Source organism: Diospyros lotus, chromosome 9 (assembly GCF_014633365.1).
Source record: "Diospyros lotus cultivar Yz01 chromosome 9, ASM1463336v1, whole genome shotgun sequence".
Lineage (NCBI taxonomy): Eukaryota > Viridiplantae > Streptophyta > Magnoliopsida > Ericales > Ebenaceae > Diospyros > Diospyros lotus.
This window is the reverse complement of record NC_068346.1, coordinates 17153733-17167549: the sequence shown is the minus strand read 5'-3', so window position 1 is coordinate 17167549 and position 13817 is coordinate 17153733. Positions and strand designations below refer to the sequence as shown.

Below are 13817 nucleotides of genomic sequence, written 5' to 3'. Positions count from 1 at the left end.
GGAACAAGGTGAGAGGTAGTGGTGAGAGTTGGATAAAATGTGGAAAGGACATCCATAGGACTCTTGAAACCCAAGACCCGAGAAGGTAACCTATTAATGAGATGAGTGGCTGCAAGAACTGCTTCCCTCCAAAAAACCTTAGGCATATTGGTCTGAAACAATAGAGCTCGAGTTTTTTCAAGGAGGTGACCATTCTTCCTCTCTGCAACTCCGTTTTGTTGTGGGGTATTCACACAAGAGAATTCGTGAATGATTCCTTCTTTCTGAAAATAGGGAGTAAGAATGTGGTTGAAATAATCCCTAGCATTATCTGACCGGAACCTTTTGATAGTAACCCCAAACTGAGTTTGAATCATGGAGCAAAAATTGGGAAGAACTGTACTAACATCAGACTTATGTTTGAGCTGAAAAATCCATGTGACTCGAGTACAATCATCAATGAAAGAAACAAACCATCGTGCTCCAGACACACTAGAAATGGTAGATGGACCCCAAATATCACTGTGAATCAGGTAGAAAGGAATAGGACTTCTTTTATTGCTAATTGGAAAAGGAGCACGTCTGTGTTTGGCAAATTCACACACCTCACAATGAAAATTTTCAGCAGCTAAATTGGTAAACAAGGAAGGAAACATAAGAGCAATAATCCTAAATGATGGATGTCCTAGTCGAGAATGGAGAAGCTGAATTCTTTCTCTATTAGAGGGAACACATTCTGATATGAAGGAATGGGATAAACTGCCCTTGGTCATGTTCAATTGACTAGGTGTCTCAAGATAGTAGAGGCCATTCCGTTCCCTAGCACGTCCAATCATCCTCCCTGAATCCTTATCCTGAAATACACAATAACTGCTATGAAAAACAACATTACAACACAAATCTTGGGTGAGTTTTTGTATAGAGACAACATTAGTAGACAATTTAGGAACACGTAGGACATTTCTCAAGGTTACTGTTGGGCTTATTTTGACATCCCCTACTCCAGCTATAGTGGCTAAGGAGCCATTGGCTGTGGCGATTTTCTGATTGCTTGGACAAGGAGTATAGGTGGAAAAACATTGGGATGAGTGGGTCATATGATCGGTAGCTCCTGAGTCCATAACCCAAGAGTTGGTAAAGACGACACTTGAGGCATTTAATCCAATGGAAACTCACCTGAATATGCCAAAGAGCAAGTACCTGAAGGCTTTTTAAGACTTCTAATAAGGGATCTCACCCTCTCAATCTCCTCTTGGTTGAGACTACTCGGCTCCTGTGATGCTGATTCACCTTGTGGTATTGCAGCCATGTGAGCTTGTCCATTGTTCCGAGGTTGATCTCCTCCTTTTAGTCCCCATTCACGGCTTGAAGGCTTACCATGAAGTTTCCAGCACTTTTCTCGTGTATGCCGAGGCTTCTTGCAGTAAGTGCACCACAATCCATCACGGTTTTGGGCTTTCAATTGACCATTCTTTCCTCCTTCAAAGGCTGTTCCTTTCTCCATGTTTATGGTTGATCCTTTACCACTAGCCACCATAGCTGAACTGTCAGTGGTTTGTGGTTCAAGCATGACCCCCTCTTCTACTTTCTTCTCCTCGGACTAGAGCTACAACTTCACATGGGACCTCCAGCTTTCCAAGGATTTGTATCCTTACCTGGTCAAATTCTGGGTTAAGTCCAACCAGAAAATCATAGACCCTATCTTGTTCAATGAAGTTCTTTAAGACCATTGCATCTTGAGAACACTCGGTCTTTATCACTCGGTAGTGGTCCAATTCCTGCCACAAGGCTTTCAGTTGATTTGCATATTCAGTGACTATTCTGTTACCTTGTTTAGCAGCCATAGTTTTCACTTTGACTTCACATACTTGAGCTGCATCCCTAGCCTTGGAGTAAGTTTGCTGCATTGCATCCCATGTATCCTTGGTAGTGGCTAAGAACATACATGTATCACTAATTTTAGGTATCATAGAATTCCATAACCATGCCATGATCATGGAGTCCTCTTCATCCCATGCTTCAAACTTGGGATCTGTGGGTTTAGGGCCTGTACCAGTAAGATGAGCAATTTTTCCCTTTCCTTTCAGCACAGTCCGGATGAGTTGAGACCACTTAAGATAGTTCTTTCCATATAACCTGTAGGCAGCATGAATACTCTGCAATTCTCCAGATTGTTGAGACCGGACTTCCTTTTCCGATTGGGCTGTAACAGTTGTTGTCCCAAGTGTAGTTTCCCCAACGTCTGACATCTTCCTCAACTAGCCTCTTATGCGACTAAGGCTGTTTCACGAAGGAGCTGGATTTGGGGGTAGCGTCAATAATGATCGCTGGCTGCAGTAGCAGCACTTCCGCAATCAGAATACCTTAGATCCAACAGCAGAAAAACTCGAGTAGAGGCAGCTGCGATCTGGAAGGCAGCTGTCGGAAGTATCGAACAGTGACAGCGAGGATGGCAGCGCAAGCGTTGACCGCAACGGTGAAGGCGGACTTCTCAATCTAGGCAGAGATGATGACAGGCTTCTCGATCCGGGCCTTTTATGAACTGGCGATGAAGGCCAGTAAGGGCAGAAAGAAATCGCTAGAGGTGATGGTAAAAACCCTAGGTGATGAAGGCAATTAGGGCCAACAAATCCTAGAAAACCTGCTCTAATACCATGTGAAAAATAGAGGAATAATTGTATTTCTTCACTTAGCCAATGATACATAGAGGTTAGCTATATATACATAAATTTCTAACAATAAGAGAAAGCTATATCAGATCCCATAATTTGTGGAATCTCCTAATAGAATAGGAAACCAACTAAATCAACGTAATTGATCTTCCTAAAATAGCTAATATAGAATCCTTCCTAGAATGGCTAGCTATACACAGTTTTTTCCACACTAAGTTATCTCCTAAGTTCTGAGGTTTCATTGCTAAAGTTGACAGTATAGTTGTTCCAAAAGATATTCAAGAAGCAATGCAGGATCCGAAATGGAAAGCAGCTGTTATGGAGGAAATGGAGGCATTGGTGGATAATAGATCGTGGGATATAGTGAGAAGACCCTTAGAAAAGAAAATAGTTGGGTGCAAATGTGTATTTATAGTAAAGCACAAAGCTGATGTCACTGTGGAGAGATATAAAGCTCGATTGGTGGCCTAAGGGTTTACTCAAACCTATGAGATAAACTATGAGGAGACTTTTGCTTCTGTGGTAAAATTAAATTCGATCCGAGTAATCCTTTCAATTACTATAAACTTAGATTGGCCATTATATCAGTTTGATATTAAAAATGCATTCCTTAATGGTGATTTGGATGAGGAAATATACATGAAAGTCCCACTAGGTTTTGAAAGGGAGGCTAGTATAGGCAAGGTTTGCAACCTGAAGAAATCTTTAAGGTTGAAGAAATCACCTAGGGCCTGGTTCAAAAAGTTCAGCATGACCTTAGTTCAATTTGGGTATCAACAAGGATAAGCCGATCACACAGTGTTTGTAAAATCCTCGAAGAAGGAAATCTATTCTAATTGTTTATGTTGATGATATAATTGTTATAGGTGATGACATACAAGGGATTGAGACCTTAAAGATGCAGCTAAAGTACAAATTTGAAGTCAAAGATCTCGGGCTTATGAAATACTTCTTAGGCATGGAGGTTGCTAGAAGCCGAGAAGGATTATTTATCTCACAAAGGAAGTACACCATGGATTTGCTAAAGGACACCGGGATGATGGCTTGTAGACCTACTGGAACTCCATTAGATAAAGGATGGAAATCAAGAGAAGAAGATGATGATGTCCTTGTGAACAAAGAGAGGTACCAACGGTTGGTAGGGAGGTTGATTTACTTGTCTCTTACTAGGCCTGACATAGCCTACGCAGTAAGTAAAATAAGCCAATACATGCATTCTCCTACACAAAAACATATGGATGTCGTTTTTCATGTGCTAAGATATCTAAAAGGAACCCTTGGAAAGGGGTTGATGTTTCAGAAGACAAAGGAAAGAGGAATTGAGGGGTTTGTGGATGCAGACTGGGCAGGATCAAGTGAAGACAACAAATCAACAACCGGATATTGTACCAAGGTGTGGGAAAATTTGGTGATGTGGAGAAGTAAAAAAAAATCAGTGATGGCCCATAGTAGTGCTAAGGTAGAGTTTCGTGCTATTGCTCAAGAAATGTGTGAAGTAATTTGGCTAGAAAGGCTTTTGGGAGACCTAAAGATACCCTTGGTTCAACCTACAAGGGCATACAGTGATAGTAAGTCGGCAATAAGCATAGTGAAGAATCCTATCCAACATGATCCCATGAAACATGTTAGGATAGACTGAAGTTTTATAAAACGAGAGATTGAAGAAGGAGGGATAATCTTGTCTTATATTCCTACCACTGATCAAGTAGCAAATGTGCTCACCAAAGCAATGGCAAGACTAGGTTTTGAATTTCTAATTGGCAAGCTGGGGATGACGTGCATCTACTCCTCAGCTTGAGGGGGAGTGTTGGACAAGGAAGAGAAATTCAAATTTGAAAATAGTTAACCGATGGATAAGGCTTTTAGTCTTGTAATTTAAATATTGTAAACTTGTATTTTAAAGTTTAAATTAGTCTCTATAATTTAGGAGATAGAATATCCTAATATTTAGGAGATAGCATATCCTATCTCATCTCCTACTTTATAGGAGAAAAGATAAGGATGTATTTTGTATATATTTCTGCTCTTCTTTTCGTTAGAATCAATCAAGCAAGAGAGTTTTTTCTGCTTGTTTCAGGAAAAATCCCAACCTTTTATTCAATTCGAGAGTACAAAGGAAAATGGCTTGGGCTAAGCACTCTAAAAAGCTACCAAAATCGCCCACAAAGCCACATATATATAGGCTACAGAAAATACTAGCGGTTATGCCTCATAACCGTCGCTACTGAACCATAGGGCCGCATGCATCACGTGCAGTGACCGTTGGCTCGCCTAGCTGGCACCTGTTGTAACTGCCTTAGCCCCCTGCATGCGCATGGCCACGAATGGCCCTTTTTGGGGTGCCTTGCGCGGACATGCTCCACAGATTGCTGGAGTGCGCGCGCCGCACCCGCTCGGTGTTGCAACCTTTCTTGCCTGTTGGCCTTGCCTCCCGCAAAGGCATGCGGATTGCCCCCCTGTCCTGCATAACTCGGCCAGCTCAGCTAGCTAGCGTGCCCGGGTCTCTCGGCTTGCGTGGCTGCCCCATGGCATCCGCCCCACACAATCGGGTCCAGCCCCATCCATGCCAACCGTCATTCCGTATACGGGTGCCTTAGCCATCGAGGCCCATTCCCCCGCACGCTGCCGCACATTGCTGCCTTCCCTTGCATGCTTGTTGCGACCTTAGCATGACAACCCTGTGCCATCCAACACTTAAGCCTGTCATCTGCCCATCACCTGCCATGACATGCCACCCTCGTGCCACATTGTTTCACTAGAGTCGGGTGAGCTTGTCGGAGACATTAAAAACCACCCCCACCAGAAGGTTCCGACTCCCTCGACGGAAGTGAGGACAAGTATTGGTGTATGATGTCTTTAAACTACCACAAGGTTGTATCCCTCTCCCAACTTTCTTCCCCTACTAGAGTTCCCTTCCACCTCACCAAGTACTGCACACGCCTGTTCTTTTTACTTGCCCCTAATGTGCGATGGTCTAGAATTGCCTCAATCTCTCGATCATGCTGCACCCTGATAGTTGGAGGGGCCCTCTTGGCCTGCACCCGACCAGGAGTGTTGTCTTCATAGTAAGGTTTCAGAAAATTCACATGAAAAGTTGGACATATTTTTAGCCTCTCGAGTAGTAGTAATTTATACGCCACAACACCAACTCGTTGCACCACCTCTAAAGGCCATCATACCTTGGAATCAACCCATGATGTACCTTCTTATTAGTGATTTACTTCCAAATATGGGGAGTAAGTTTTAGCCATACCTTCTCCCCCACAACAAATTCTAAGGGTCGTCTCCCGTGATCCGCATACTTTTTCATGTGCTGAGCTTCCAAATCTGGGGAGCAAGTTTCAGCCATACCTTATCCCCCACAGCAAATTCTAAGGGTCGTCTCCCTTGATCCGTATACTTCTTCATGCGTCGACCAGCTTTGTCCAAGTTGTCTTGTGTTTCCTCAAGTATCTCCTACCTCTCCTTGGCAAACCGATATGCAACTGGTCACCGACTCGCTGCATCTGTTTTGGCCACTTCATGTGGTGTTAAGGGCTGCTAGCCCTTTGCCAACTCAAACGGACTCCGACCCGTAGCAGAAGACTTATGGAAGTTTTAGCAGAATTGAGCAATATCTAGAAGGCTTACCCAATTTCTCTGACTTGCTGTCACATAATGCCTGAGATAATCTTCCAACAACGCATTCATCCTTTCTGTTTAACCATCGGTTTGAGGATGGTTTGTTGTTGAGAATTTCAACTCCGACCCCATCATGTTGAACAACGAAGTCCAAAACCTACCCGTAAATCTTGCATCTTGGTCACCGACCACATCTTTTGGCAACCCAAAATATTTGACCACATGCTTGAAGAAAAGCTCAGCAATGATCTCGACCTTGCATGCTTTATGTGTAGCCACAAACACTGCATACTTAGAAAACCGATCAACTACCACCATAATCATATCTTTCCCATCCACCTTGAGAAAACCTATTATGAAGTCCATCGAAACCGACACCCACGATCGTTCAGGGACTGGAAGAGGCTGTAGCAAGCCTGTTTCCTTTCTTCTCTCGACTTTGTCTTGTCGGCACACCATGCAGGTCCTAACATAGGCCTCTATGTCATCATCCATCTTGGGGCAATAGTAGTTGCGTGCAAGCAATGCTTTCATCCTTGTTGTTCCTAGGTGGCCCGCCCATGCCGTATCATCTCACGCATTAGCAACTGCTGCAAGCCTGCATCACAAGGCACATATAGTCGGTCCCCTTTTGCATGCAGCAAGCCGTCGCTGAGCCAATAGCATCGCACTGTGCCCTCAGCCACTTGCTGCACCAACTTTTGATATTGACTGTCAACCTTCGCCCACTCTTGAACCCGGTCAAAGAACAGAGTATTGAAACTGCTAATAGCTGCCACCACTGTTTGCACATGCTTCCTACTCAAAGCTTCAGCCACTCGATTATTGGTCCTGCCTTATGCTGCCACACAAAGTCATACTCGGACAAAAGTTGTTGCCAACAAGCTTGCTTGGCAGTTAACTTCTTCTGTGTTGAGAAATATGTATTGGTTACATTATCCATGCACACCGTAAATGCCATCCCCAGTAAGTATACCCGCCACAACTGCAGGCAGTGCACAACAACCAGCATTTCCTTCTCGTGCGCTGAGTATCGCTGCTCAACATCATTTTACTTTCGACTCTCGAATGCAACCGGATGCCCATCCTACATGAAGACGCCACCAATGGCCCTGTCAGAAGCATCGGTGTGTACCTCGAAGGGTTGCTCAAAATCGGGCAATTTTAACATCGGTTCTGAAGCTATAGCAGCCTTCAACTCGTCAAATTCCTCTTGACACTTGGCAGTTCACTGCCATGCCTTGTCCTTCTTCAGCAGATCGGTCAAGGAAGCAACCTTCTTGGAATACCCTTGGATGAACTTCCTGTAATAGTTGGCCAAACCAAGGAAAGATTTAAGTTCCGAAACCTTTGTTGGAGCAGACCAATTGACTATCGTCTGCACTTTCTTGTCATCCATCCTGACACGCCATTTGCTAACACGGTGCCCTAAGAACATGATCTCCTTCCGGGCAATCTCGCATTTTTCCTTCTTCACAAAGAGCTAGTGTTCCTTAAGCCGTGAGAACACCTTCCTTAAGTGCATCAAATGATCATCCAACGTCACACTATAGATCACAATATCATCCAAGTACACAACAACAAACTGATCGATATATTCATTGAGAGCATCATTCATCATATTACAAAAGGTAGCAGAGGCATTGGTTAAGCCAAAAGGCATCACCAAAAACTCATAGGCCCCATACCTGGTTACACAAGTAGTCTTTCCCTCATCTCCCTCTGCTATGTGCACTTGCCAGTATCCCAAACGCAAATCCATCTTAGTGAAATAGGTGGCCCGTGCTAGCCTATCAAACAAGTCTGCAATAAGTGGAATCGGGTACTTGTTTTTTATGGTCACCTCGTTGAGGGCCCTGTAGTCGACACACATCCAAAGAGACCCATCTTGCATCTTCTGAAAGAGCACAGGAGCTCCATAGGGTGCCTTGGATGGTTGGATCAAGCTTGCATCCAGTAAGTCCTTTAACTACCAACTCGAGTGGTGCCATCCTATAGGGTGATTTAGCTGGGGGTCGTGCACCAGGCTGCAACTCAATTTGATGATCCGTTAGCCTCCTAAGCGGCAAGGCCTTTGGCAGCTCTGGTGGCACGACATAAGTAAATTCGGCCAACAGGTTTGCCATCACATTAGGGACTTCCACCCACTGATATGGCTTAATTTCGATCATAGCTTCCAAATACCTGGTTTCCCCCCTCTTGAGGCCTTGCTTGACCTGTATGGCAGAGAGCATGCTTTTGCCTCTTTTAACCAGTGACCTGTCAAACATGGATTGCCTCACAAAGCAAAATTACAGTTCATTAAAGAACATCACACCTCCCAGGTGTATTATGGGTGCTGCCTTCGCCTGCATTAGAAAGTCCACTCCCAAGATAATATCAAAGTCATCAAGTGGCACCACCATGAAGGGCAATGTCCCCCTCCATGAACCAACTGAGACAGTCACCTCCGAAGCCAAACCCAGCACATCTTGGGCTGCTGAACTCACAGTTTTAATGTGATTCTGGCACGGCTCCACCATTAACCCAAGTGCCACTGCCAACCTTCCCGCCATGAAGTTATGCGAGGCCCCACTCTCAACCAATGCATAACGATCTTCACCGTTTAGTACAATCTCTACTATAACTAAGCCACCAGCTGACGTGGCTTGGATTGCACTGACTAACAACTGAAGAGGGCTCACCCGCACCTCCTCCTGTTCAGCACTCTTTGTGTCCTGCTTTCCCTCAGCAACTAAGGCGTTAAGCCGCTCACGCCTTGGGCACTCCCATGCCATGTGTGGCCCATCACATATGAAGCATCCCTCACTCTTGGATTCTCGCCTCGCCCATAATAGCTTTGTCTTTTCCTTTGTAGCTGCTCTTTCGATCCGCCCTGCGATCGTCTCTCTTCTTACCTTTGTCCTTTTCCTTGCTAACAACACTATCATTGGCTTTCAAGGCCTGAAAATCTATGAGGGCATTTGCAGCAGCCATTGCTGAGGTCAAATCCTTCACATCCTGTCTCCTAAACTCTGTTTGGGCCCAAGCTTGGAGACCAAACATGAAGTTGAATAGGCGATCCTCCTCCGACATCTTGTCAATATTTAGCATAAGAGAGCTGAATTGCTTGACATATTCCTGCACGGTTCCAGTTTGCTTCAACTGCTCAGGACCTCGCGAGCTATCCTTGATCTATGTGAAGGCAGGAACTGGGCCTTCAACTCTGCCTTCAGTTCCTCCCACATTTGAATATGAGGTTTGTCCTTGTCGTCTACCGACACACGGGTCTGCCACCAAAGCTTTGCATCACCCACCAAGAACATGCTCGCGAGATCCACCTTCTCGCCCTCGGGTATGCGAGCAGTCTTGAAGTACTGCTCCATGTCCCACAGAAAGTTCTCTAGAGTCTTTGATTCCCTCACCCCCATGAAGGCCTTTGGCTCGGGCACCTTCAGCTTTGGTGCTGCCTCACCCCCACCAGAGGGTCCGCTCAATAGTGCACGCTTCAGCAGGGCAACGTCCCCTTGCAATGTAGCCATCTGGGCCATCAACTCCGCCTCACGTGCCTCTGCCTATGCGGTCAGATCTGCCTCAAGGTCAGCTAACTTGGTAGCTAACGTTTCTTCCCATGCCACAGTCCGATCCTTCAGGGATGTGCACAACTCATCCATAAGGGATTGTAGATCCTATAGGAACGAGGCTACCATCTCTACCTTCTGACTCAAGTAGACTTCGTTAGTGGGGTACCACTCCCCCACCTAAGCTTCGAGACAAGCAACACGATCACGAACTGCTTCGCTCCCACTAGCCATCTTGTCTTTACCTGCTTCTTTGTATAGCAAGCAACCGTGCTCTGATACCAACTTATCACAAGACTTGCCCTGGATTCCAGCTGACAACCTTGTGATGGCTTTAAGTTCGCCTACTTAGATCAGCCAACAACCCTCTGGGGTTAATACTGTAATACCCCAAGAGCCTAGAGAAGGGTAATATATATTGAGGATAAGTAAGGAAGGAAACAACACCAGCTGGATACCTTTTGGAGATTGCCATCCTAGAAGCCTGTCTGGAGTCGCTCCTTTTTCGGACCCTCGCGCCACGATGCTAGTCGCCGCCCTCATCAAACCGCCTTCACCAAGGGTCGGCTCTGATACCTCTTGTAACATCCCGCATCAAGCGAACTTCCCAGGGGTCACCCATCCTTGAGCTTCCCTAGCTCAAGAACGCTTAACCTGAGAGTTCTTTGCCTACATTCAGCCCAAAAAATATCCAGTTGGTGTTGTTTCCTTCCTTATTTATCCTCAATATATACTACCCTTCTCTGGGCTCTTGGGGTATTACAGTATTAACCCCGGAGGGTTGTTGGCTAATCTAAGTAGGCAAACTTAGAGCCATCACAAGGTTGTTAGCCAGAATCCAGGGCTAGTCTTATGATAAGTTGGTATTAGAGCACGGTTGCTTGCTATACAAAGAAGAGGGTAAAGACAAGATGGCTGGTGGGAGCGAAACAATTTGTGATCATGTTGCTCATCTCGAAGCTCGGGTGGGGGAGAGTGGGACCCCATTAACGAAGTCTCCTTGAGTCAGAAGGTAGAGATGGTAGCCTCTTCCGTAGAGGATCTACAATACCTTATGGATGAGTTGTGCACATCCCTGAAGGATCGGACTGTGGCGTGGGAAGAAACGTTGGCTGCTAAGTTAGCTGGCCTTGAGGCAAATCTAACCGCAAAGGCAGAGGCACATGAGGCAGAGTTGATGGCCCAGATGGCTGCGTTGCAAGGGGATGTCGCCCTACTAAAGCGTGTACTGTTGAGCAGACCCTTTGGTGGGGGTGAGGCAGCACCAAAGCTGAAGGTGCCCGAGCTAAAGGCCTTCACGGGGGTGAGGGAATCAAAGACTCTAGAGAACTTTCTGTGGGACATGGAGCAGTACTTCAAGACTGCTTGCATACCTGAGGGCGAGAAGGTGGATCTCGCGAGCATGTTCTTAGCGGGTGATGGAAAGCTTTAGTGGCGGACTTGTGTGTCAGCAGACGACAAGGACAAGCCTTGGATTCAAACGTGGGACGAACTGAAGGCAGAGTTGAAGGCCCAGTTCCTGCCTTCACATGGATCATGGATAGCTCGTGAGGCCCTAAAGCGGTTGAAGCAAACTAGAACCGTGTGGGAATATGTGAAGTAATTCAGCTCTCTTATGCTAGATATTGACAAGATGTCGGAGGAGGATCGCTTATTCAACTTCATGTCTAATCTCCAAGCTTGGGCCCAAACACAGCTTAGGAGATAGGATGTGAAGGATTTGACCTCGGCAATGGCTGTTGCAGATGCCCTCATAGATTTGCGGGCCTTGAAAGCCAATGATGGTGCTGTTGGCAAGGGTAAGGACAAAGGTAAGAAGAGGGACGATCGCAGGCCAGATCAAAAGAGCAGCTACAAAGGAAAAGACAAAGTTGTTGTGGGCGAGGCGAGAAAACCCAAGTGTGAGGGATGCTTCATATGTGATGGGCCACACATGGCACGGGAGTGCCCAAGGCGTGAGCGGCTTAACGCCTTAGTTGCTGAGGGAAAACAGGACATAGAGAGTGCTGAACAAGAGGAGGTGCGGGTGAGCCCTCTTCAGTTGTTGGTCAGTGCAATCCAAACCACGTCAGTTGGTGGCTTAGTTCTAGTAGAGATTGTACTGAACGATGAAGATCGTTATGCGTTGGTTGAGAGTGGGGCCTCACATAACTTCATGGCAGGAAGGTTGGCAGTGGCACTTGGGCTAATGGTGGAGTCGTGCCAGAATCGCATTAAAGCTGTGAGTTTAGCAACCCAGGGTGTGTTGGGTTTGGCTTCGGAGGTGACTATCTCAGTTGGTCCATGGAGGGGGACGTTGCCCTTCATGGTGGCGCCACTTGATGACTTTGATGTCATCTTGGGAGTGGACTTTCTAATGCGGGCGAAGGCAGCACCCATAATACACCTGGGAGGTGTGATGTTCTTTGATGAACTGTAACCTTGCTCTGTGAGGCAAGCCATGTTTGACAAGTCACTGGTTAAAGGAGGCAGGAGCAGCATGCTCTCTTCCATACAAGTCGAGCAAGGCCTCAAGAGGGGGGAAACTACGTATTTAGCAGCCATGATCGAAATTAAGCCATATCAGTGGGTGGAAGTCCCTGATGTGGTGGCAGACCTGTTGGCCGAATTTACTTATGTCATGCCACCAAAGCTGCCATAGGCCTTGCCGCTTAGGAGGCCAATAGATCATCAGCTTGAGTTGCATCCTGGTGCACGACCCCCAGCTAAATCACCCTATAGGATGGCACCACCCGAGTTGGCAGTTGAAGGAGTTGCTGGATGCAGGCTTGATCCAACCATCCAAGGCACCCTATGGAGCTCCTGTAGTCTTTCAAAAGATGCAAGATGGGTCTCTTCGGATGTGTGTCGACTACAGGGCCCTCAACGAGATGACCATATAAAACAAGTACCCGATTCCACTTATTGCAGACTTGTTTGATAGGCTAGCACGGGCCACCTATTTCACTAAGATGGATTTGCGTTTGGGATACTGGCAAGTGCACATAGCAGAGGGAGATGAGGGAAAGACTACTTGTGTAACCAGGTATGGGGCCTATGAGTTTTTGGTGATGCCTTTTGGCTTAACCAATGCCTCTGCTACCTTTTGTAATATGATGAATGATGCTCTCAATGAATATATCGATCAGTTTGTTGTTGTGTACTTGGATGATATTGTGATCTATAGTGTGACGTTGGATGATCATTTGATCCACTTAAGGAAGGTGTTCTCACGGCTTAAGGAACACTAGCTCTTTGTGAAGAAGGAAAAATGCGAGTTTGCCTGGAAGGAGATCATGTTCTTGGGGCACCGTGTTAGCAAATGGCGTGTCAGGATGGATGACAAGAAAGTGCAGACGATAGTCAATTGGTCTGCTCCAACAAAGGTTTCGGAACTTAAATCTTTCCTTGGTTTGGCCAACTATTATAGGAAGTTCATCCAAGGGTATTCCAAGAAGGTTGCTTCCTTGACCGATCTGCTGAAGAAGGACAAGGCATGGCAGTGAACTGCCAAGTGTCAAGAGGAATTTGACGAGTTGAAGGCTGCTATAGCCTCAGAACCGGTGCTGAAGTTGCCTGATTTTGAGCAACCCTTCGAGGTACACATCGATGCTTATGACAGGGCCATTGGTGGCGTCTTGATGTAGGATGGGCATCCGGTTGCATTTGAGAGTCAAAAGTTGAATGATGCTGAGTAGCGATACTTAGCGCATGAGAGGGAAATGCTTGTTGTTGTGCATTGCTTGCAGTTGTGGCGGGTATACTTGCTGGGGATGGCATTTACAGTGTGCACGGATAATGTAGCCAATACATACTTCTCAAAACAGAAGAAGTTAACTGCTATGCAGGCTCATTGGCAGCAACTTTTGTCCGAGTATGACTTTGTGTGGCAGCATAAGGCAGGACCAGTAATCGAGTGGCTGATGCTTTGAGTAGGAAGCATGTGCAAACAGTGGTGGTAGCTATTAGCAGTTTCAATACTTTGTTCTTAGACCGGGTTCGAGAG

At 46.0% G+C, this 13817-nt stretch overlaps 2 protein-coding genes across 2 annotated transcripts in view; both read left to right on the top strand.

Annotated features, from left to right (window-relative positions):
• LOC127809472 (DNA (cytosine-5)-methyltransferase DRM2-like) overlaps window positions 1-13817 on the top strand; it is a 74946-nt gene that overhangs the window by 35571 nt on the left and 25558 nt on the right. The gene's annotated exons all lie outside the window — the stretch shown is intronic.
• Window positions 2486-4290, top strand: LOC127809277 (uncharacterized mitochondrial protein AtMg00810-like). Its single transcript, XM_052348041.1, has 2 exons — window positions 2486-2591; window positions 3518-4290. The coding sequence occupies exons 1-2, from the start codon at window positions 2486-2488 to the stop codon at window positions 4288-4290; spliced, it is 879 nt and encodes a 292-aa protein (XP_052204001.1).